This window comes from Dermochelys coriacea, chromosome 3 (assembly GCF_009764565.3).
Source record: "Dermochelys coriacea isolate rDerCor1 chromosome 3, rDerCor1.pri.v4, whole genome shotgun sequence".
Classification (NCBI taxonomy): Eukaryota; Metazoa; Chordata; order Testudines; family Dermochelyidae; genus Dermochelys; species Dermochelys coriacea.
Window position 1 is genome coordinate 50,871,980 of NC_050070.1, and position 26,012 is coordinate 50,897,991.

Here is a 26,012-nt window from a genome sequence, read left to right on the forward strand (position 1 = left end):
ATTAAGTCTCTGCAGTTTAGGGAAAGATTGTTTTCTACATTCTTCAAAAATAATTTGACTAGAGCATTGCACCTGATGGGCAGAGAATGGAGGACTTCACAATATACCAAAATACTTGCAAAATCATAACCTTGTTAGATACCCATGGTCTTTGCAGACATTAGAAAATGGATGTTAACTTTAACTAAGTAAAGTTATCTCTGCACACAAAATACAAAAGCAGATCTATGAGAAGACCAAATGAGATGACATCAATTTTTCGTCCGCATTTCAGGGGTTGAAAAGTTTTCTTAAATGTCCACTGACTTGGGTGAATAAATGTACAAAGTTTTGCAATGTAGTGGAAAAACAGCATGTCCATGAAAATGATGGCCAAACCAGCCATGGTTTGAAGAATACGAGCCTGTGCCCCACAAAACTTAGAGAGGAATAAAACAAAACGTAACAATTCACTGAAATCAGTCATACTCGCTATTGGTTTATTCTATCAGATTTTTAATGGCTTGAGGTTTAAGTAGTGGATTTAGTTGAGTTTTTTGTTCATTGTCAAAATTTTTGAACATTTTCTTTATGCTTTGGCAGCTTATGTTAGTTCCATATTTGGGATGTTGCCTATTGCCAGGTTGGATTCCTTGATGCCAGTGCAGAGAGTAAACTTTTTCTTGTCGGAGCATATTATCTTTTCAAGTCTTATGCTTATCAGTTTTGAGAGCCACCTTTTATTTTTCTATGACTTTTTCTCTAAACTGTATTCCTAAGGAGGACTTCTTTGTCTGTGTGGGGTTATGGGTGGGAATTCATGTTGAGATTGTGATCTCCTGGACTATTATGCCACACTTTCTCAGTTTCACATGGGCATATATAACCATGTCGTAAGGCTGGAGTAATGGATGTAAAGCTTAAAAAGAAAATAATTTATCAGGTAAGAACAAATTGCTCTATTTTGATAAATTATTTAACAAGTAGGCTATAGTTGATGTGAAATTCTACCTCTCCCTGTGCATTGATTGATACTATTTTGTTTTATTTTCAGGTTTATGGTAGGCTGTGGTAGGTGTGATGATTGGTTTCATGGTGACTGTGTTGGGTTGAGTCTTTCTCAAGCACAACGAATGGGAGAAGAAGATAAAGAATATGTGTGTGTAAAATGTTGTGCTGAAGAAGACAAAAAAACAGAATCTTGTGATCAAAATACACTGGACACCCAACTTGAAGCATATAGAGAAGATAGAACAATGGAATGTGAAAAGCCTGGGATGTCAAAGCAAACTCCCACTGGTAATCCCAGTGTAACAAATGAGAAAGCTAAACAGACAGATGATACAATGAAACACAAAGTCAAAATTTTTAGACGGGTAAGTCTTATTTAAGATGGTTAAAGTTCCTTAAAAAATATTCTTGACTATTTGAAATATTATAGTACTTATTTCTTTCAATTAAAATAATTCCCCTCAGATTTATAACTCTTCATAAAACTTCAGTCTAGGCTAAAACTTGTCATGTAATGTTTTGCCATAGGTATACTGTTCCAATTAGTTCCTTTAAATTGGTGTGGCTATTTTGAAGAGAGTACTGTTGCTAATCTGCTGTTACCTTGGGGTTTTTTTTGTATGTGTGCACACATGCAAAAATATGATTTTGCAAACCCTCCCCTGTCTTAATGGTTATTACAGGATAATGATTATCTTGCATGCCAGCTTCTGGAGATGAGGAAGAGACAGCTTGCTTCCCTAAAGCAAGTTGGCTCGTTAACACAGATGAAGAGGCAGTATAGTTCTGCAGGAGGGAAAATTCCTGGAGCTGTACTCCCTCCCACAGAGGTTCAGAGCTCTCCCAGGGAATACATGTCCAAGGTTTGGTGGTGGAGGGTGGTATTTCTAAAAAAAAATTTCAATTCATAATAATAAAGATCTTATTTAAATATCCCTTCTGTTCAGTTGTCAACTCCATCTGTCTAAGAACATTTAAAGCCTGTGCGTCAAGGCTTTAAACGCTTGATCAGAATACTTCATGATCTTTCCTTACTACTTTTTGGTTTTTGTGTCTGATGTTCATGGAAATGTCTTGTAAACCAGCTTCCCAGTTAACTTTTTTCTGGGGCTAATTAGTCACCTCTCTCAATGCAGTCATTCTTGTATAGATATCTAGAGCTCATGGATTTCACTGCCCTTTGATATAAGACTCAATTAAAACAGATGTATTTTTTTTTTTTACCCAAAGATGCTATTACTGTCTCACAGCAAGTCCTGTTTGTTAAACTAGGTCAGATTCCTTACTAGGAATTTGTCTAATACCAGGTGACATTGTTTAACTGATCGCCCCAGAGCTAGTCCCATACTGCTTAGGAGGATCAGTGATGGGTTTGTATGTCATGTTGTATTACTTTGGAGAATTGGGTTAGTGGTTCAGCAAGTATGTAGCCCAGTTTGCTATATTATACAATGCATAAATCGTTTAAATGTCAGTGTGACTGTGAGACCAAATGAAAGCAACACTTTAGTTTTGATTGCTTGAACAATTTAGGGTTTTTTCAGCATTGTGGTTTAAATCATTAATAGCAGAAGAGAAAAAAGATTTAAATGACTAATTGTCATTCTCCCGCCTGTTCTGTCCCTGCCTGACACCCCGTTTTTAATTATTTATTTTCTGGATCTCATTTGACCAATCAAAACCTAATTTTTAAAGCAATGAAATGGCTTAGTTTAATTAGTTATTCATGTTCTTTTTTTTTTTTTAGGATATGATTAAAATTATGAATGCGATAGTTAACATTTAGTTAAAAAAACCCAACCCTAACTTATATTCATTGTAATCTGTATTTAGAATTCATCTGAAGATCACCAAAACCAGCATGTAATATTAACTAAATGGAAATAAAACTGCCTCAACTTTTAATGCATGTCTCATGAATCCTTCTGTGATGCCCATTCTGAAAATATACATTATATATTCCACAAATTACACTGATTTGATTAGACAGGGTTAGTGAGGTGATATCTTTTATATTTCCTCACCCACCTTGTCTCTCATATTCCGGGACCAAAATGGCTGCAACACTACAAATAGCAACTGATTTGGTTTGGTCAGTTTTAAAGATTAGAAACCTTAGTTCTTTAAACAGAAGAGTACAAATTTAAATTCAAGTTTTTAACTAGTCTGGATTAAAATGTTTATAAAATGCTTTTTCCAAGTATATTTGATTTTTTATTCACCTTTTCTTTTCATAATGTAGCTATTGAGAAAGTTTTGTATCTTCTTTATATGCCCATCTTCATTTTATCTACATTTCACTTGGTGGATTTAAAAAACAACAAACTTTATTCAACAAAATAATAATTAATAATAAACCTCTTTGAGCCCTTCTCCAGGATCTTCAATGGGAATTAGGCCTTTTAACATCCCCCTGCACTCATACTAACTGAATTGAAGTCAGTGGGAGTCTTTTTAAATTGAGATTTAGAGATTTGTTTTTCCTTTTGAGTAATATTTATTTCCTTTCTAACTAGATCTTGTTTGCTGTGCGCATTTGCCAGGTTTATTGCATATGAGTTACTTTGGTGACAGGTGTAATCTATCTGCACATATGATATACTTTAAAAATTTTAAATAGTTAACTGAGAAAATACAGCTGCTTTCAACAAGGAACTTATTGCATGTTCTCTGGAATGCTACCTTGGTAATACAGCACAAGACCAAAGAACCCAATTTTTGAAGTACCGGTTAAACACTGCTTCGTGGTAAATTGTGACATCTTTTTCAATAGCTTTTTAAGGAGCATGTCTTTATATCATCTCAGTTTGAGATTTTTATTATACAACATTTTTATTTTTAAAATCTACTTTGGGGAAGATTTGTAGCAGTTTAGTTCATTTTCACATTTGTTACAAGACTAATATATTAAAGTATTTGTTTCAGGAATCAGGTGATGTGAGGAATTTGTCAGAATGCAGAGATTCTGATATTAAAAGAGGCCAAGTTCCTATTCGGAAAATGGGACAAACAGTTACACTTCCTCGTCGATGCTCTGAAGAGAAAAGTGAAAAAATAAATAAAGATTCTCTTAGTGTTTCCTGCTCAAGTGAAAAGACCGCAAAATCAGGTAATAAGACTCCAAAAGCAACTATAGTTCATGTGTGAATACAGCAAGACATGAAAGTTCTACATATAGCAGCACTTCTTAAATTTGGGGGCATGGAACACTTGCTTGTGGTCTGCAGAAAGCAGGCTGCTCACATGGTGTTGAATTTTTTTTTTGCTTCTTTTAATGTTGTTTACCAGTTGAAAATGCATGAAAAACTTTCCTAATGTTACTCTTCCATTTAAGCAGCTTCTATAATTGCTGCACGAGTATTACATGATTGTAAATGGAAGGAGAGGTGGTCTGTGCTATCAAGAATGGGAGAGAAATGCTCACAATTTACAAAATTTGGTTTACATTGAAAAATATTAAGCATTGCTGCTCTAGAAAAATATGAAATACTATGTGTATGACTTTACATGTTATGATGGTTGTTGGATATAATATTTACTTTAAATTTCTTCTGCATTGAAAATATCACCTAGCTCCCTTGCCCCAAATGTCATTGGAAAAAGTGGGGAGGAGGGAGAGTGTTCTTATCCAAACTCCCCATAAAATTTTGCTTCTAAATTGCATCAAAATTGTAAGGGGCATATTTTCCAACTCCAATTAAGTTACAAACTAATGTGCCAGAAATCTTACACAAATAATATTATAAGATTATCTTATGAAATTTATACAATTTGGGGCAGAAATCTTCTGAGAGCAACTCATGAAATTTCAGTGCCATATAACTACAGCTGGCTGGTTAATCCGTGAACACAAACTCTGACTCTGGCCTACATATAATGTTGACCTAATTGCAAGAATTGTTTCTTGGCCCTTCTCTAACACTGACATTCTAGTAATTTTATGGTTTTGGTTGGAAGAATATATTTTAAACCTTAAAAATAAATGCATATTTAAATTGAAACTTATGTGCTGAATAGAACCAGTAAAGTTTAAAAATTCTTCCTTCCTAATCCCTGAGAAATCCTTGGTTTGCTAAAAATGTCAGCTTGCAGGAATCTTCGACATCCTTGATACCATGAATTGCTGATGAAGTGAGCTGTAGCTCACGAAAGCTTATGCTCAAATAAATTTGTTAGTCTCTAAGGCGCCACAAGTACTCCTTTTCTTTTTGCGAATACAGACTAACATGGCTGCTACTCTGAAACCAGGGATAAGAATGAGACTTCTGGTAGGTGTGATATCACAGATACATTATGGAATAGTTCCAGTGAATCAGGAAGTAGCAAAAGGATTTTAAAGTAAAGAAAGGAAAAAAATATTAAATTGTTAAATTATATTTCTAAGCTCAATTCCTCTAACATAGGAAATATTGGTGAGGTCATTTAGCACATAAATGGTTAAACATAGACCTTTTTAGGTTGGCAGGCCCAGATTTTTAAAAAGGTATTTTGGTGTAGCTGTGCTCAGCATTGCAGTGCCTAAGCCTCGTTTTCTGGAGGTATTTAGACACTTAGAAGCTTAAATCCCATTAGCAGTGATTTAGGCACTTAAGAGCCCTTTTGAAACATGAAACTTAGGCTCCTAAATCAGTTGGTTTTGCAATGCTGAGCACAGCAATGCCTAAATACCTTTATAAGGCTGATCTTTAATCTTTAACTGATCATTAATTAAGGTTTTATTTTTTTTCTCCTGGAAAAATTTGTAGCATTGTCTATTCAAAATACAAATTTGTAGCATTTTCTATTCTTAAAATGGCTTGACATTTTCCATTATAGGACCGGGTTTTCAGTTCCATGTTTCTCCCAAACTTCATGCAGAAATTTTCCATAGTGCCTGCCTCAGTCTGAATGCTTAGTATAAGAAAGTGTTTATAATCTTCCATGCTTCTGTCATACAGGTTTAACAGCTGGAAGAAATTTAGGGCTAATGGACTTAGAAATGTCAATTTCAATGGGAAAGTTTAGTTTAAATTAAAATGAATTTTTATGCACAGATAAGTGCTTTCCACTATGTAAATTTTCAGTTTACTTCACTGAACAACTAAATGTGCATTTTTAGACAGATTCATAGAGCTGAACATCTGAATAAAGTCAAACTAATAAAAGCTGGCCTATTTTCTTTTTGGTTGGTTAAATGTGGAAGAAAAAAATCCATAAAACAACGGACTACAGAAGCTTGGGAATATTTTTGTTTAATCAAAAGTGACAGTAACTGAGTGCTGCTGTTCTAGAAGTCTTAGAAAATTTTCTTGGAATTCTGATAATGTACATGGTTTCTTAAAATAATTAAATTTTAAGGACATTTTTCTTCAGTACACTTTATATATGAAAGGAATGAACGTGTGTGTTCTATATAAAAATACAATTTTTCTAGATAGTAAAGTTGATACTTTAATATAAATAGTTTCTCATTATTGCACACTATTCTCCTTTGAACATAAGGCAAAGGCATGTCTGATGTGGATTCACTGCTGTAAATTAATATACTTAATAACATCAGTTCTTTTTTGATCATCCTTTCAAAAATACTGATAGGCATTTCAACAGTAACAATACAGAAATTGCATTATTAGAACAGACCTGCAGTAGTTGATTTAACAAATACCCAAAACACAACAGGGAGCTAACTGTATTTTCTGCTCTTGTTTAGTAATGTCATTAAGTCTTTGAAGGGGTGAGATTGTTTAAAAATCTTAACAAAGACATTCTTTCTTCAAACATTTGTTGGATGTTGGTGTTAAATAAAAGCCAACAGCTGCCCCCAGAGTTTTAAGACAGTCTGAATAAAGATCTTTCCATTAATTTGCTGTTTATCCCTAATGTTCTAGGATAGATAAGATCTGAATTTCCTGTGTTTTTAAAAACAAGCAGAAACACCGCTTATCCCTCAATATTTATTTTTTGTAAAGAAACCTTTTAAGCTTTATCCATGCAATTTAAAATATGGATCACAAATCTATTGTGCCCTCTTTTTAGGTCACCTTTATGTAGGTTTTTTTGTTTGTTTTTAATCTGTTCAAGCCCTTGTTTGTTTTTTTAAATTAAAAAAAAACAAGAAACAAAAAAAACCAGATTCAAGCTACTGTAAAATTATCTTTAAGATTTTAATTTTTAGTATATTTTGATTTAGGTGTTCACGAGAAACAAGAATTCAAGAAAAAGAAAACTGAGAAAGTGGGAGCAACTGGTAATATACCTCCACCAGCTGTGCCAGCTTCTAAACCTTCTGCTGATCAGATAAGACAAAGTGTCAGACAGTCTCTTAAAGAAATTTTGATGAAAAGGTATAGGTACGTTACCAAATGAATTGTCTGTTTTCGTATATAGTTATTTATTTAAAAAAATTCTGTACTCTCTTTTTTCAGACTTACAGACTCCAGTTTGAAGATTCCTGAGGAAAGAGCAGCAAAAGTTGCCACAAGGATTGAAAAAGAACTGTTTTCTTTTTTTCGGGACACAGATTCTAAATACAAGAACAAATACAGAAGTTTGATGTTCAATCTAAAGGATCCCAAAAATAATGTACGTGTTCTTCATCTATAGTTCTTTCACAGAAAGAAATCCTTTAGCTGATTAAGTGTTTCATATCCTGGTGTTCACCTTCTTTTCCTTTCTCTTATTCTATAGAAGTCATCTCCTTCCATTTTTCTCCATATTCTTTCCTCCTTTCCCTATTCAGTTAAGAGCTTTGAGTCTCCAATGTCCATATTTACTCATGACTCCTTGCCCATGCTGCCATATTCCTTCCATTGTCCAACCCTTGTAGCCTGTTTCTCTCCTTTCACTGTCTGTCTTTCAGCCACTGCTTTTCACATAGTCTCATTTCACGCATGTCCACTTTCAGTTCTGTCCAACAGCCTATCCTTCTGTTTCACCTTTATTCCATTCATTTCAGAATTATTAATCCCCTAATCAGTCTCCACACCACTACTGTAGTAACATTTTTGTGTGAAGACATTCCATTAGGCTGCATCATATCCTTTCCCTCCCATCTACCTACCCACTACTGGCCATCATTCTTTTTGTCCTCAAGGACAGGATTTTTAACCAGAAAATTTGTGTTGGTTCATGGAACTCTATCCGTTCCTCTGTTCTTGACCATTTTCACCATTCTTGTATGTCTTCCATAACTACATGTCCTTGTCTTGGTACATAGATTACTATATAAGTCCAATGCGGGTTACTTGAAAGATGCAAACTTGAGCTCACTGTTCGCTGGGTAATGCACAAAGTTCTATAGATCCTCCTTCTGGAGTACAAAGAACTAGTTTTTCTTACCTGTTTTACATGGCTACCCAAGTGGATCACACCCATTTAATTTAAGTGATCTAAATTGGAATAAAAACTGTGTACAGACTAGCCTCTATAGTTCTTCCTCCAACCCTTTTTCTGCTGAGTACTGTATATAATTTGCTACATTCTTTTTAAAGATCTGAAAAAATATCTTTTATGAAATCACTGCTGCATTAGGTCTAAGCTAATTTTCCTTTTGAACATCATCTTATGTTTCTGTAATTGTAAATATGAAATGTTTAAAGAAAAAAAGTTTAACCAATTTCTGGCTTTGTTGTGGGGAAAACAATTAATGGCCTACAGAATTGTTTCCTTCTACAAAACCCATTAATGCTTTCCACAATAATACCTCTTAATGTCTGAAATAGCTGTAATGTAATATGTATTCCCAGGAATAATGGGTTATAGATAAGAATGTATAGTGCTGGCATTAAGTATAGAATATATTCCCAAAGGTTATTCTGCGACTCCAGTTGTTTTAATTTGCTGCTTATTTATTTGTTGTTAGAAATCAACTTTTTTTTTTTTACAGCACTAGTTAATGTTTATCCTTCTTCCAGATATTATTTAAGAGAGTACTGAAAGGAGAGGTTACCCCTGATCATCTCATAAGAATGAGCCCTGAAGAGCTGGCTTCTAAAGAGCTAGCTGCTTGGAGACAAAGAGAAAACAGACACGTAAGATTTGTCAACTACAGTTGTAGAATGAGATGTGTAGAATGAGATCTTTAACTTTATTTGGTTTTCAAGTTACCTGTACACTTTCAGAAATTCAAAATACTTGTTGAAAAAAATCCGATCGGATAGAACTTGGCTAAGGAGAGGAAGGAAGGGCAGAGACTGTACTCCCATTCGCTAAGCCCAGAGAAGTGAATGTAGTAACTATTACATTCAAAAGTGTATTTGAAAAGAAGAGTGAAGAGCTGGATTATGGGATCATTTGAGTCATTTTGTGGTGAGAAGGGTTTAAAATAGGTGAACAAACTATTTGATGTTACTGATTGGCAGTCCAAGAAGCCCACAGTCCCACCTAGTGAGAGTTGCAGACAGTTGCTGTTTTGAAAGGGAAGATGAGTTGGTGAGCAGGGTTCACTGAACTGTAGTGTCAGTGAAGTAAGGGGGTAGCTTCTGCATCCAAACCAGGAGTCGTATATTTTCTCCTTCCCGTACAGATGCTTCTACTCCTCTCCTTCTGCTCTGTCTTCAGATTGATGTCTTCCTCCTCACCACTGTTCCCTCTAAGCTGTGCGCATATGCGCGCGTGCACAGATCCTAAACCCTGCACACATGGCAAAACACTTCTCGCACAAAAATACAACAATTTGCACAGAAGAAATTTTTTGTGCACACGGCCTGTCAAAAATTAGAGTGAACATTGCTCCTCACCCTCATATAGTAGCAAGATTCTGGGGTCACCCTCACAGTTATACAGATTTCCTCAAGAGGGGAGATACTTTTCATTACTGACAATCCTAGCCTAGCAGCTTGGGCGTCTGTTGTTGATATCTGACACATCATCAGAGCAGTACCCTGCACCAACAAAAAAGTAAGTAGAGGCTAAAAATCTGACTTCTCAGTCTTGAGAGAATGATCTAAAGTGAAATAATTTCTTCAAATTATAGGGAGTTTGATAGTTTAGTTTGAAAAGCATTGGTGATCTCAAAATAGACATCCACATTTAAGCCTCTTGCAGCTACATTACTCTGGCCATATGTTGAAAGCGAGATTGCAGATGGTCATATTTTATTGGGAAGATACCTAAGTTCCCTCTAAGCTATGGGGCTGCCTATTAAACTCCACGCAGGTGCTCAGGGCTGAGGTGGGGAGCGATGCCCCTTTCTCAGGCCGCCCGCCCAGCCCCCTGGCCCAGCATTCTACTTCACTTGTGCTGCAACCCAGTGGCTGCAGCGCTGCTCCTCTCCAGGCCCTCCCCACCCCGCTCCTCTCTGCTCCCTCCCCTGCTCCTCTCAGCTAGCTGCTTGGAAGGGGGGGAAGGTGAGGAATGGAGCCCACAGCTGCTGTCTCTCCTCTGGGCCGCTGGTGAGGGCTCCCCCGGGGAGCACAAAGCAGCAGACTGTCACTGGCGGCCTGGATTGCGGATGGACCTGTCACGGCCTGGGAAGAGGCGCCCCTCCCCTGGCCCCAGCCCAGCCCCCCATGGACCTTCTGTGGATGGGGAAGAGGTGCCCCTCCCTCAGTCCCAGTCCAATCCCCCCAGACTTCCATATTGGTGCACATAACAAAATTAATTCTGCACATGTGTGGGGAAAAATTAGAGGGAACACTGCAAGATGCATTATTTTTTTTAATTTCCTAATTGAGTTTGAGGCTCTTTTTGTGTAGATACTACCTTGAAAATCTAATTGGATAAACAAAATTGTCTGCCATTGTTGGTATTACTCTTTATGCAAGGTTTTACCACTACCCAAATGTAACCATAAATTCCTTTATTAAATCCAAGACCGAATTATATTTATACAGTTGCTCTAAAAGTCACTATTATTCTGAATAATAAACAATTTACTGCATCCAAACAGTAACAAAACAAACATTTGATCAAGTTACTAACCAAGACTAAACCCAGGACCTTAGACCTATGTTGGACAGCTCCAACTTAATCAGGCAGGTATTGGCAATGAACCTTCTAAGAGTTCATCCTTTTTTATCCTTTAACAAACAATGTCATATTCTGTTGCTGACTTAGGTACAAATCAGATTTTGGCCAATTTGCAGTCAGGATTAGTTCAACATGCACAATCTTATTAACTATCTTTAATAATTGGGGCCTCTACTTCCTTCTATCTTATCAGTTAGCAGTTATCTTTCTGGTCCAGTTTTTCCAAATAAGACATTTTTTTTCCCAAGGCCTTCCTACGAGTTCTAACGAACTTGAACTATAAAACAACTGGGTCTAAATTAACTGTTACCACTCAAAGAGATCTTGGAGTCATTGTGGATAGTTCTCTGAAAATATCCACTTAATGTGCAGTGGCTGTCAAAAAAACAAAACAAAACCTAACAGAATTTTGGGAATTATTAAGAAAGGGATACATAAAGAAGACAGAAGATATCATATTGTCTCTATATATAAATCCATGGTGTGCTTACATCTTGCATACAGCATGCAGATGTGTTTGCCCCATCTAAAAAAAGATTTATTGGAATTAGAAAAGGTTCAGAAAAGGGCAACAAAAATGATTAGGGTTATGGAACAGCTTCCATACGAGGAGAGATTAATAAGACTGGGACTTTTCAGCTTGGAAAAGAGATGACTAAGGGGGAGATATGATAGAGGCATACAAATTAATGACTGGTGTGGAAAAAGTAAATAAGGAAGTGTTATTTACTCCTTCTCATAACACAAGAAATAGGGGTCCCAAAATGAAATTAATAGGCAGCAGGTTTAAAACAAAAGAAAGTATTTCTTCATACAATGCACTGTCAACCTGTGGAACTCTTTGCCAGAGGATATTATGAAGGCCAAGACTATAACAGCGTTTAAAAAAACAAAAAAAACTAAAACTAGTTAAATTCATGGAGGATAGGTCCATCAATGGCTAATGCCACGAGTGAACCCGTAGTAAGGTTGGCTGGTACATAAGTTAAACAGTGTAAATTGACTTGTACCCTTAGGTTAGTAGCTATCTCAGATATAATCAAACTTTGATCACCTGACATCTCAATTTTTAAAATCTCTCCTTCACAGTAAACTGAACGATACTCAGGTTCCTGTGTTTGATTGTGACTGCAAAACCCATCCCTTGCTGTAGAATTGTGCACCAGAATCTAAGATTTCATTTTAAAAAAATGTTTCTGGTCTACATGGTTGTGAAGAAAATGTTCCAGCTCAGAATTGGTGTAAGCTAATTAAGTGCTGTTTGGCTGAGTTTGCAATCACAATGAAACCTTGGAGAAGCGTGAGCAGCCCTTGTTTTGCACAATGGGATGCTTACTCTGAAACTCAATGATGATTTAAATTTCAAGATTAAATATTTCAGTATTTATTGTTTGTATTGTAGTAGGGCCGAGACCCAATTGTGCAAGGCACTGTACAAACAAAAAAAGTTCCCCGCCCCAAAGAATTAAGGTACTTAACTAAAACTACTTCCTGTGCCTCTCCAATAACCGTGGATACCGTACTGATTTAATTTTATGAGGCTGCCACAGAATTTCAGATCTGCTACACAAGAGGCCTTGCTGGAGAATTTAGACCTAACTTGTTCTGCCATACACCAGAAAACTAGGGGCTTTTGTTATAGTAGCAAATTACCTGTGCTAACAAGCTGACAGGTGTTTTTGTAATTAGGAGTGGTACTGCCTCTATAAGGCTTGGTGAAGAAATAAGTAGATATAGTGAGAAAACGGAAATTTTTGTTACTTATTTGAATTGTGGCAGCTTCTAGAGGCCCCAGCCCCACTGTGCTAGGTAGTGTGCAGATGTAACTGGAAACACCTTAGTTGTAAAGCCCTCATGTGTAAAGCTTTTCAGTCTTGCCATTATAATTGCATTAAAAGTCTCATGCACTGGGCAAAAGAATTATCTTAGAGCAAATATAACGATTCATTCTCTTTAAAAATAGAGCTTATTGAGTTCTTTGACTCAGTAAGATGGGCAAGGCAAGTTATCCTATTCTTGAAATATGTTCCTGGTGGAGCAATAGTAGTTGTCTGCCATATGGAATGTATTTCAGAACATGATGATGATTTTCTTCTTTTTGACTCTGTGATGGAACCTTTTGCAAAATTCATCAAGTGATCCTTAACAGAATTGTTTGGCAGATAGATATTTGTTCCGTAGATAATATATGAAATAGATTGGGACTATGTGATTAAGAATGAAACAATAGAAAGATGCTACATCTCTTAGTTTGTCCTCTATCTATTTATATAGATAAACACACACATATACTCCGTTGAAAGGGGTAGCAAAATTTTCTTTAGCTATTGAAAACCTTAAAGTAGCATGTCCTGAAATGTGTGGAGAGGGACTTGCTTGTAATTTATTTTGATACATGGATATATGATAAGCAGTCACTGGCACGGCAGGTCAAGATTTGACACACTGTAGTGGGTATATATATCATGAAACTACTTGCCTTTCACAAAAGAGCCTTCCTTAAAATTACCTGTGAGCTGGAATTTTTTGTCCTATTTCAGTATTTCAGATTCCAAGCATTCACTTCCATATCACTTTTAATGTAGTGTAAATATATGTAATATTACTGTTTTATAGACAATTGAAATGATTGAGAAAGAGCAGAGGGAAGTCGAAAGGCGACCAATAACAAAAATTACTCATAAAGGAGAAATAGAAATTGAGAGTGATGCTCCTATAAAAGAACAAGAAGTAGCTATGGAAATTCAGGTAAATAAGTGGGACTTTATTTTAATTCTAAGGGAAGGCTTATTTTGTTTAAAAAAAAAAAAGGGGGGGGGAAGCAATATTTAATTATCGTGTATAAATAATCAAATGGTTTATATATCATTTTATTTTAAAAGTATAATAAAAATAAATAACTAAATTAAATTTTGTTCTTTATACAGAGGGTTTTAGTAGTGGTTTAACTCCTAAATTTTAAGGGCTTTTTGTTGTGTTCTTTATCTTATGATCTCTGGCAACAGTCAGGTTTTAAATTGTACCTTAATTTATTACTGTTGCGAAATCATGAAATTTGATGTCCTCGCTTTTCTTAAATCTTTTGAAATGCTTGTGGTATGTGTGCACGTGTGTGATGTTTTTTTAAAATAATAATAAACTGTAACCAAAGCAAAAGTCTCACTTGAGAAGAAGAAAGTGTTGAAAGTTTCCCAGTGGTTGACTCTGAGGTAATTGAAATAATATTACAATTAAGGATTTATGATAGAGCTTAAATGTTATTGTCTTCTATTAACTGAAATTGATTGCTTGACCTTTCATAGGAACCTACTATCGTAAAGCTGGTAGAGAAGACAGAAGAGATTGAAAAAGATAAAGAAGTAGATGAAGCTTCATTTCCAGACACAACAAGTCAACACAAAAATCATCTCTTTGATCTTAACTGTAAAATCTGCATAGGTAATTATAGTAAAAGCATATTAAAATTAACACTTACCACATAGGTAATGCTTTCCACACATAGATCTTAAAAGTAAAAAAAAAAAAAAATAAAAATAAAAAAAAAATGGATAAACCTCATTATCCCCCCAATTTGCAGATAAGGAAGGAGCAACATCTTACTTTTCTAGTTAACTTTAAAGAGACAGAGCTGTTAACGCTGCTTTGTGTCTGTTCTGCTCCTATGCTGTTCATGGAGCACTGGTGTTAGCTACACCAGTGTAGTTTGCTGATTCAGCAGACCTCGATGTTGCTCATAAAGTAAGATCACAGGCTTGGCTTGGCAATGAAGGGTTGGCCAGGTTCATTGTCAGCAAAACACAATATTAGCACCCTGTCCAGCAGGTCACGGACACTTAACACATGTGCCCTTGGCAAGATAACGTCACAGTCATAGTGTTGTCTGCTACACTGGTACAAAGCTGCTCCTCCTCCTATGACTTCTCCTTTTATTCATTGATGCAAACAAATTACCTATTACATTCCATATGTTACTAGTGACCATCCTTGTATTTGTACACTACAGTTTGAACAAAACATCCTCATCTATTATCCTGTCATTCCCTCCTTATTTTATGAGAAGTCTGTGGTGTTCCTGTACCACCCTTGCAGGTCAGGAATGTGCTTACTTGGTTAGCTGGTATTCTGTGAAGTCCTGCACTAGTTCACCTCCTGACTTTGGTTAGTCATGGTTCAGCAAGGCCTACAGACAGTATGAAAGTTGATAGGCCGGCATGGTCAATGAAGGAGCTCCCATAGGAACTGTGCCCATCTCATTGCTGCTCTAGCTTTTCTTTAGCTCATCCAGCTTCGATAGTGTTTGCTATCTTTTCCATATTTTCAGATAAAGACCAATTCTTCATTAGTAGAAAATAATTTTTTTAATTCACTTTCTCAAGGTCGAATGGCACCACCTACTGATGACCTTTCTGCAAAAAATGTGAAAGTGTCTGTAGGAGTTGCACGTAAACAATCAGACAATGAAGCAGAAAACATAGCAGATGCACTTTCTGCAACGTCAAATATTTTAGCCTCAGAATTATTAGAAGATGATAAACAAGAATTGTCAAAGCCAGCATTCTCATCTATCCCAAGGTAACAATAAACTTCTTGTGATATCTGTATAAAAAAAAACCTCATGATTGTTCTGTCAAGCTAAGATTAATGTAAGTAATATGATAAGTAAAAACATGAAATATGATTAATTATAAATAGAGAATGCTGTGTGACTGGTGAGGCGCACTCACCTCTCACAAGCGCCCCCTAGTCAAGTGTGTGTGGGCCTTTACTTTCTCTCCCTGTGGCCCTCCTTGGGCTTAGGTCTTTAATTAGTCCTGTAGTCAATGATCTCAGCTCTGGTATTGAGCCATACTGCAGGGCTTCCTCTGGGAGGCAATGTCCTCATTGCTGGGCCACTAAAGAGTCCAGTTCCCCTTTTGGGGTGCCTCAAAATCGAGGCCACTTTCCCTAGTGGGGGTGGGGGGAGTCCAAGCTCAGGGACCCTGTAGATAGCAGCCATCTGCCGTGTCCCTTTAAGCTGTGCCACTGCTCTAATTCCCCAGGCCACTTCCCTGAGGCCCTGCACCTTCTATACTGTTACTTCAGGGCTTTGTCCTGATGGAGTCCCAGCCACCAGCCCAGAGCTCTTTCTTGCTCTCCCTGGCTTCTGCCAGCACTGTCCTGTCCATGGTCCTGTAGCTCCCTCAGGCAGCCACACACCATTTATACCCATCCAGCTCCAGCAGGGAACTGAACTCACTCTGGCCCTGCAGCTCTTCTTATATGAGCCTGCTGGGCCCTGATTGGCTGCTCCCTGCAGCCCCTTTCTGATTGTCCCTGTCCCACATAGCCACTCTAGGCAGCTTGGAGGACCCTGTCCGCTGCCCTTCTCTGGGGTGGGGTATAGCAGGGCCAGGAGGCCTCCAGCACGGGGCCTCAGAGGGTCTGGTGTACCCCGTCACAGTGATGAAACTGTCTAACTGCTTATTTAAGTAACTGGCTTTTTGTACCTCTTCTAGTGTAAAGTGGCATTACTTTGACAGACCAATTGCAGTTATAAAATACTTCAAAATAGGAAAAATGCAATTTTCCAAAAGTGGTATTTGTTTCTTTAAGAATTTTCAATTAAATCTCCCCCTCCAACTGTCAAAGAATCTAAACTTCAGTTTGCCATATTCTTTATCTTTATTCATTAAATTGATCCACCGTACATTTTCTGATAATGGATACGAAACATGCCTATAAATGACATGGCAAAGTGTAAAGATAAAGCTCTTTGTTAAAGATTGCATTGGTTTTGATTATATAAAGCTAAATATGGCTTGGTTTCTACTTTTGATGTATAAAGCTAAATATGGGAATTCTAGCTGTCCTGGGGACAGTTCCTCCCCTCCCCTGCCCCCCCTCCTTCCCCCCATCATGTCTGTCTCTCTCTCCTGACAGTAATGATTAGCTGGGGACTCTCTTATTGAAAGTCCCTAATCTAGAGGATCTGGGGGTGCCTATTGACCCTAGGATTCATATAAACCTCTCCTAATCAAATAAAGCCTAAGTGTGTTGATATTTTTGAGTGCATTCATTCAGGGCCTAATTTTCAGAAATGCTGATTACCTGAAGCTCTAGTTGATGTTAAGGGGTTTTGAGGATGCTCAGCACCTTTGAAAATCAGGCCCTCAGGATTTTGTTTGATTTAGATTAGTTTGTGGGATTTGAGATTCTGTTTACAGATTTCTTCATCGTTAGCATTGTGTCTGATTTAGTTTACTTTAACTTTATGTAGCTGTTTATAATTCATCCATTTATGCATAGTTGAGGTTGTACATTTTTTTAGGCATGGACATCCTAACATGATATACCCTTTAGTATAAATAAAACATTGCATAGGTTTCAGTGATTACAAACCTTAACTTCATCCTTACATTTTCTCATTGGAAAATAAGGCATTGTACAGTTCACCAGTGCAGAGATGCCTAAAAGACATGTATGTTGATGTTGCTGAGGTTGGAATTAAGATTTTGTGTTCTAGTGCAGTTGTGTGAATTGTGTTACTGTACATATTGGGCATGTATATAATTTAATGGAGGTGGAGTTGGTCAGCAAAAGTGATGAAAGTGATGTGTAGGTAGAACTACGAGAGGATAGAGTCATGGAAGCTAAGGAAGGACAAGATTTCAAGAAAAAGAATATGGATCAAAAGTGGCTGACCAGGTCAAGGAGAACGAGGATGGAGTACTGGTTCTGAAATTTGGATATGAAGAGGTCATTAATAGACTTTGGTGAGAGTGGAAGTCAAAGTATAGAGGATCTGGGATGAAATTGGAGGAGGATAACTTCAGACCATGATTGTAATAAGCACATTCAGTGATCTTAAAGATAAAAGGAAGAGGGTACAGTAGTTAGAGAGGCAAATGAGGTCAAAGGTGGGCTTTTTTTAAGATGGGGGAGACTGAAGCAGGTTAGTCTTATGAGGGGAAGGAGCCAGAGGAGAGTGACAGTTTAAGGAGAATAGAAGGGATGAGAGGTGGTGAGAACGATCAGGTGATGGGTTGGTCATTGGGGCAAGTGGAGTGGTTAGAGGAGGAGAACAAGGAAACTTGCAGCTAAGGGGTTGATGGGTTATAAATGTGGAATTTGAAGTCACTGGGGATCAGTGTAGGAAATTGTGTGGAGAGAAGGTGGAAGCCAGGAGTTGAAATCAGAGTGGAAGGCTGAACAGGAGGATTTGGACTGATAGCAACATGGAGGAGAAGAGGAGAGGAGTCAGTGCTCTTCAAAAGATGAGGCCATGAGAAGTGACAGAAGGGGGTGGCGTTGGAAGTGACAGGCCTGGGAGAGGAGAAGCTAAATGCCCCCACCACTGTCAGATTTAGGGAGGAGAATGTGAGAGGATAGACTTCTGTGAGAGAGGGCAGCTGCAAAGGTAGAGTCAGATGAAGGGATCAAGGTCTCTTTGAGCCAGAAGTGGAAGGGAGCAATATATTAATAGATGGTTTTGATTGTGGATGGCTCTGATCTTTTTAAAGATGGAGTGGGCGCCCCAGAGAAAGGGAGAGTGGGGAACGAAGGGAATGTGTGTGAGGTTAGGAATGGTGACATGAGAGGGGTGGGGCTGGTTGTGGGACACGGAGGTGGTGGGAATAAAGAGAGGGTGGAGGTTGAGCAAATGTCACCAGAAATAAAGAGGAAGGTGTGGATGTGGGATCTTTGTGTGTGCTGGGGTGGAGATTGGGATGGAGAAGGAGAAGAGCAAGTAGAGCTGATGAAAACTGTAGAGGGGAGAGGATACCAGGATGGGGACATGGAGTCAGTGGAGAGAAGGGAGGAGAAAGGACAGATGGTGTGATGCAGAAGAGGGGTGTGGTGATAACGATGGGGAGTGGCAGATGAACAAGGTTTAAAAAAACAAGTTTGAAAAACCTGTGAAGGTACACTTGTAGCTCTCTGCTAAATATCTTTTCAATCTGGAGAAATTAGTAGCCTTGGAAGAGAGACTGGCAAAATAATGTACTATGTTACCTGACAGCCTTCATGTAATTTTTAGAAACTGTGCTGGAAACTCAGATATCTGGCTGTCTGCCCCTTTCCCTTATGATCAACTCAACAAGTGCCTCAACAAAATAACTAACCGAAAATGCAATATCCCGCAACAGACTTAATGACCCTGTGAGCTGTAGCTCACGAAAGCTTATGCTCTAATAAATTTGTTAGTCTCTAAGGTGCCACAAGTCCTCCTTTTCTTTTTGCGAATACAGACTAACACGGCTGCTACTCTGAAACCTATGATTCTAATGATGCTCCAGATCTTACTTCAATATAGTTACTTTTAGTGAGGTGATTTCAAGTGTTCAACAATTTTCCTGATCACATATATTTACAAGTCTAATGATTTATTTTTTTTTTTAACCCCTGTTTTCTTTAGATCAGAGACGCCTGGTACTGTTGAAAGTGAAACTCTATTCCTGGCTCGACTGAACTTCATCTGGAAAGGTTTTATCAATATGCCTTCTGTAGCAAAGTTTGTTATCAAGGCCTACCCAGTCTCTGGCTCTTTTGAGTATTTAACTGAGGTACTGTATATTTGTTCAAATATTTATATTTACCATGAAGAATGAAAATTTAATCTATTTATTACTTTGCTTTGTCACTTATTTGGGATCAAATAAAGAGATCATAGTTGTACTGAGCTGAAAAGTGAAGTATGATCATTATGTTAAATACTGTACTAGCAGGTTGGCTTAGATTAGTATTTATTTATTTATTTAACAGTAAGTATACTTAAGCTTGCCTCAAAGGATCCCTTGGTTTACCATGATGTAAGCTTTTTTTGGAGTATTTCAGGACACTCCTCTCCTATTTTGTGTTTCTTGAAATATCTTTCCAAATACAGGAGTAGTCATAAAACCAACCAAAGCAGTGAACTCAAATAATCAGAGGATTGAGGAATCAACTAGACATGTTAAGACATGTTTGCTAACCATACATTTGTTTTTCCTTAAATTTTAAACTTATGTGAACTGTCTATTAAAATGATTGCCATACCAATCTGAGCAATAACACTTTCAGGGCTGCTCTTGTGAAGATGAAACTATCCTTACCTTGCATTGGTGCCCTTTTTTCTTCTAACATTCATCACTCTCTCTGTAGAGTGCAGGAGAGAGGCAAGACAAAACTGCAAAAAGAAAAGGAGTACTTGTGGCACCTTAGAGACTAACAAATTTATTTGAGCATAAGCTTTTGTGAGCTACAGCTCACTTCATCGGATGCATTTGGTGGAAAAAACAGAGGGGAGATTTTATATATACAGAATATGAAACAATAGGTGTCACCATACACACTGTAATGAGAGTGATCAGGTAAGGTGGGCTATTACCAGCGGGGGAGGGGAAGAAACCTTTTGTAGTGATAATCAAGGTGGGTCCGTTTCCAGTTGTTGACAAGAATGTGTGAGGAACAGTTGAGTGGGGGGGGGGATAAACAAGGGGAAATAGTTTTACTTTGTGTAATGACCCATCTACTCCCAGTCTTTATTCAAGCCTAAGTTAATGGTGTTCAGTTTGCAAATTAATTCCAATTCAGCAGTCTCTCATTGGAGTCTGTTTTTGAAGTTTTTTTGTTGAAGAATTGCCACTTTTAGGTCTGTAATTGAATGACCAGAGAAATTGAAGTGTTCTCCAACTGGTTTTTGAATGTTATAATTCTTGACGTCTGATTTGTGTCCATTCATTCTTTTACGTAGAGACTGTCCAGTTTGGCCAATGTACATGGCAGAGGGGCTTTGCTGGCACATGATGGCATATATCACATTGGTAGATGTGCAGGTGAATGAGCATTTGATAGTGTGGCTGATGTGATTAGGCCTTATTATGGTGTCCCCTGAATAGATATGTGAACACAGTTGGCAACGGGCTTTGTTGCAAGGATAGGTTCTTGGGTTAGTGTTTTTTGTTGTGTGGTTGCTGCTGAGTATTTGCTTCAGGTTGGGGGTTGGAGTAAATGCGGTTATATCTTAGGGCTTGGCTGTAGACAATGGATTGTGTGGTGTGGTCTGGAAGAAAGCTGGAGGCATGTAGGTAAGTATAGCAGTCAATAGGTTTCCGGTATAGGGTGGTGTTTGTGACCATCGCTTATTAGCACTGTAGTGTCCAGGAAGTGAATCTCTTGTGTGGACTGGTCCAGGCTGAGGTTGATCATCCCACCAATGGACACAAATCAGACGTCAAGAATTATAACATTCAAAAACCAGTCAGAGAACACTTCACTTCAATCTCTTTGGTCAATCGATTACAGACCTAAAAGTGGCAATTCTTCAACAAAGAAAACTTCAAAACCAGCCTCCAACGAGAGACTGCTGAATTGGAATTAATTTGCAAACTGGACACCATTAACTTAGGCTTGAATAAAGACTGGGAGTGGATGGGTCATTACACAAAGTAAAACTATTTCCCCATGTTTATTTCTTCCCCCCCCTCCCGCCCCATTCCTCACATGTTCTTGTTCTTGTCAATTGCTGGTAATGGCCCCCCTTGATTATCACTACAAAAGGTTTTTTGTTTTTTTTGTTTTTTTCCTCTCCTGCTGGTAATAGCTCACCTTACCTGATCACTCTCGTTACAGTGTGTATGGTAACGCCCATTGTTTCATGTTCTCTGTGTATATTAAATCTCCCCATTGTATTTTCCACTGCATGCATCCGATGAAGTGAGCTGTAGCTATTTGTATTGTGGTATTTTTATTTATAATGTTAATCATGATATGCTGCATGTGTATAATATTTCACTGTAAAATTGATAACAGCTTTATGAGGTCAACAAATATTTTTGGTATGAATGTGGTAAAACAGATTTTTTTCACTGCTGGTTGCCTTCCCCATCACAGTGCTGAACCTTTGTATATAAGATTATAAAAAGCTTATATTATATGTAAAACAGTGTGATGATATAATTACAACTGTAGCACCAGCACATAGTACTGCTGCACATGCACATAGTAGTAGCATGAAGAGTAAGCTTGCAACTTTAACCTTAGCATTTCCTGACTTGAGTGCTTGCAATCTTAATGTATGGTTTTTGTCACTTTTTGCATTTGTGATAAATATTGACACACACTAGATCTGCAACTATAATAATATATTAATTACAGAATCCAATCTCCAGATGATGTAACTAACATCAATCTGTGATACAAGGTAGTCACTTGTCACTATAAACACAGACAAAAGTGTTATTTATCTAATAATTAGGGCTATCAAGGGATTACAAAAATTGGAGAATTATGTACAAAAAAATACCTGCATTCAAAAAATAAAACAATGTAAAATTTTAGAGCCTGCAAGTTCACTAAGTCCTACTTCTTGTTCAGCCAATCGCTCAGACAAACAAGGGTGTTTACATTTTTAGGAGATAATGCTGCCCGCTTCTTGTTTACAATGTCACCTGAAACTAAGAACAGGCATTCTCATGGCATTGTTGTAGCCAGCGTCGCAAGATATTTACGTGCCAGATGTGCTGAAGATTCATACGTCTCCATGTTTCAACCACCATTCCAGGGAACATGCGTCCATGCTGATGACAGGCTCTGCTCAATAACAATTCAAAGCAGTGCGGACCGACGCATGTTCATTTTCATTGTCTGAGTCAGATGCCACTAGCAGAAGGTTGATTTTCTTTGTTGGTGGTTCGGGTTCTGTAGTTTTTGCATCGGAGTGTTGCTCTCTTGAGACTTCTGAAAGCGTGCTCCATACTTCGTTCCTCTCATATTTTGAAAGGCACTTCAGATTCTTAAACCTTGAGTCGAGTGCTGTAGCTATCTTTAGAAATTTCACATTGCTACCTTCTTTGTATTTTGTCAAATCTGCAGTGAATTGATCTTAGAATGAACAACATGTTCTGGGTCATCATTTAAGACTGCTTATAACATGCAATATATGGCAGAATGTGGGTAAAACAGCAGGGGACATACAGTTCACCCCCAAGGAGTTCAGTCACAAATTTAATGAATGCGTTTTTTTAATTAGCTTCATCAGCATGGAAGCATGTCCTTTGGAATGGTGGCCGAAGCATGAAGGGGCATATAAATGTTTAGCATATCTGGCATGTAAATACTTTGCAATGCTGGCTACAAAAGTGCCACGCAAATGCCTGTTCTCACTTTTCTGGTGACGTAAATAAGAAGAGGGCAGCATTATCTCCTGTAAATGTAAACAAGCTTGTTTGTCTTAGCGATCGGCTGAACAAGAAGTAGTACTGAGTGGACTCGTAGGCTCTGAAGTTTTACATTGTTTTGTTTTTGAGTGCAATTACATAACAAAAAAATTACATTGGTAAGTTGCACTTTCATGACAAAGAGATTGCACTACAGTACTTGTATGAGGTGAATTGAAAAATACTATCTTTCATTTTTATAGTGCAAATATTTGATCAAAAATAATATACACTTTGATTTGAATTACAACACAATACAATATATATGAAAATGTAGAAAAACATCCAAAATATTTAATAAATTTCAATTGGTATTCTATTTAACAGTGCGATTAAAACTGTAATTAATTTTTTTGAGTTAATCGTGTGAGTTAACTGCGATTAATCCACAGCTCTATTGAAAATCTTTTATTTATATCTGTTGTTAGTTATGTATAATTACAGGTGTAGAAGTGTGCAAGAGGTACAGTGCATTCCGTTAGACATTATTGGTTTTATATTGAAAAACCCAACTCCATAGTCTAATGCAAATTAGTTTTTTTCCCGGAAGTGGCATAACTTCTGATGATAAACTAAATTATATGTAATATAAGCGTTTAGGAATTAAGTTCCTTTATTTTGAAATCTATTTCAGTAGATACAGTGGGTTCAAATTATATATCTGCTTTTTTGACAGGACTTGCCAGATAGTATCCAAGTAGGTGGCAGGATATCACCTCACACTGTTTGGGAGTATGTAGAAAAAATAAAAGCTTCAGGGACCAAGGTAAGGAAGAAACTTGTACTTTTAAATTAGAAGACTTTAATTGTCTGCTGCAGTGCCAATACTGTGTGTATATATAATGTTTTCAAACAGTTCTCTGTTGAAAATAGTATGACTTATGTGTCAGTTTGTGCTGTGTACATAAGGCTGCTAGCCTCTCATTGGCCAAATCCCTCTTGAAGACCCATTTCTACTGTAATGCTTAAATGTAAATAATCCAATTTGAGGGTAGTTGATATTTTTGTTGGGACCTGGGTTTTGGAGTTGATAGCATATTTTATCCCTCCTTCCTACTGTTTGTTTGTGGCTTGTCACCCCTCTCTTCCCCTCTCTCCAGTTTTCACCCAGCTGAAGTCAATACCGACATTAATCAGGCAGTTCTGATTTGCCCTTGCGTGCGAGAAGAGACAAGGAGTTCCTCCCTCTCCTTCCCCTTCACCATACCTGGTGTTAGGGTTCTTGTCTTTCCACTGTAGCAACTAATGATATATCTTAAACACCAAAAATGGTGCAGAATAGAGATTCCTTAGTAGTGTGGGCAGAATAAAATTTGAAATGTTCCAAATTTGACATGTCTTCTGAAAAAGCTGGTATACAAGAATCAGCAGGCGGAGAAAATATTTTAATTTTTTGTCATGTACAGTCAGTAATTTTTTTTTCTCTTAATGCTTCAGAGAGACTTTCTGCTGCTGTCTCCTACTCTTCTGTCTCTCTATTTTGTCATCTCTTCCTTTTTCTAGTCAGTTGTTTCCCCTTTTCTGTGGATTGTATACTTACTTGAAGACCAATCACTATTAAAATTTACTTTAAAAAACACAATTTGTAAATACTTCGCACTACCTTTTTTCCTTTTTTAAACAGGAAATTTGTGTAGTTCGCTTCACCCCGGTAACTGAAGAGGATCAGATTTCCTATGCTTTGCTGTTTGCATATTTCAGCAGCAGGAAGCGTTATGGTGTAGCTGCCAATAACATGAAGCAAGTGAAGGATTTGTATCTTATCCCTTTAGGTGCCTCAGACAAAATTCCACATCATCTTGTACCTTTTGATGGACCTGGTAAGTACAATACACAGCTTGGAAATTTACATATAGTGGCATCTCCCCCATGAGTGAAATACGAAATGTACCTGAAAATTGAAGTTTAACGTTTAACATCAGTGTTTTTGAGCAAACTGAGTATTGCACATCTTATTCAAATAAGACATTATTGATTGTCCTGGTGTTATGAGAATCTTCTGTAACAGATTGGAAAGCAGTTTCCAACCCAAACAATTATTTGGATTTATGTGTTTTAAATATTTAATCCAAAAAAAAATCTTCTGATTAATGTTTAACCCACACTGCCATGTGGCAGGAAGATAGAAGGAAAGGTGAGAGAACGTCTGATATTTAGTTCAGCTCAGCGAATAGAGTGGTGCAAGTGACTACTGAAAGAGGTTTATTCACATTCACTCTGAGCCCCATGTTTGTGTTACATTTTAATATATAATTTTTACAGCACCCAAAATGTACTTGGTACATAACGTACTAATGACAAGACAGTCATTGCCCTCAAAACCTTACAAACTAAAAAGATACGGGAAGATTAAAAACAGAGGGCTGGATAGAGAGGGGTTTTACAAATGCAAGATCTTGAAATTACTTAGTTTTTCTACACGCTCTCTTTTGGTTCTTAAAATTTTAATTTTATTCACAAATATTTGGGGGTGACTTTTTTCCTCTTTCTGGGTGATGTGTGAGGCAGAAATACAGAGGAGTGAGGAAGGAGGAAAGTGGGAGTTGGTGGAGTTTCAGAGAGTACCCGAGACAGAAAGATGAGAATTAGAGGAAGTTTAAACCTGAATGGTAGGAAAGGTCAAAGGGATTGAATGTGTAGATGAGAGAGAGAGAAAGGATGAAGACAAGGAACAGGAGGCCAGAAGCAGTATGCATAGTGTACGTTGAGACCTGCACACACAAGTTGCTCCAGAATAACTAAACATAGTTTTTAATTACTTAAACAAACTGGTGCAAACCTCTATATGGACAATCTTAAATCAGTTTACTCCATGCCTATGTAGGTTTAGATTAAATTAGCATGGTTGTGGAGTTTTACGCCAATTTAACTAAGGGCTTTGTCTATACAAGGACATCC

General features: G+C 37.4%; 1 protein-coding gene across 7 annotated transcripts in view; it reads left to right on the top strand.

The window, feature by feature from the left end:
- Positions 1 to 26,012, top strand: part of PHF3 (PHD finger protein 3) — a 78,642-nt gene that overhangs the window by 45,157 nt on the left and 7,473 nt on the right. For 4 of the 7 annotated variants that reach the window (XM_043510420.1, XM_043510424.1, XM_043510421.1 and 1 more), the window contains 11 exons: positions 1,034 to 1,355; positions 3,916 to 4,099; positions 7,160 to 7,319; positions 7,395 to 7,551; positions 8,883 to 8,999; positions 13,555 to 13,686; positions 14,241 to 14,376; positions 15,315 to 15,510; positions 19,334 to 19,481; positions 23,791 to 23,880; positions 24,739 to 24,934. In XM_043510420.1, the coding sequence (XP_043366355.1) occupies positions 1,034 to 1,355; positions 3,916 to 4,099; positions 7,160 to 7,319; positions 7,395 to 7,551; positions 8,883 to 8,999; positions 13,555 to 13,686; positions 14,241 to 14,376; positions 15,315 to 15,510; positions 19,334 to 19,481; positions 23,791 to 23,880; positions 24,739 to 24,934 (1,838 nt within the window). The remainder of the gene's footprint in view (positions 1 to 1,033; positions 1,356 to 3,915; positions 4,100 to 7,159; positions 7,320 to 7,394; positions 7,552 to 8,882; positions 9,000 to 13,554; positions 13,687 to 14,240; positions 14,377 to 15,314; positions 15,511 to 19,333; positions 19,482 to 23,790; positions 23,881 to 24,738; positions 24,935 to 26,012) is intronic. The other 3 variants (XM_038394048.2, XM_038394057.2, XM_038394050.2) reach the window with 1 other exon arrangement.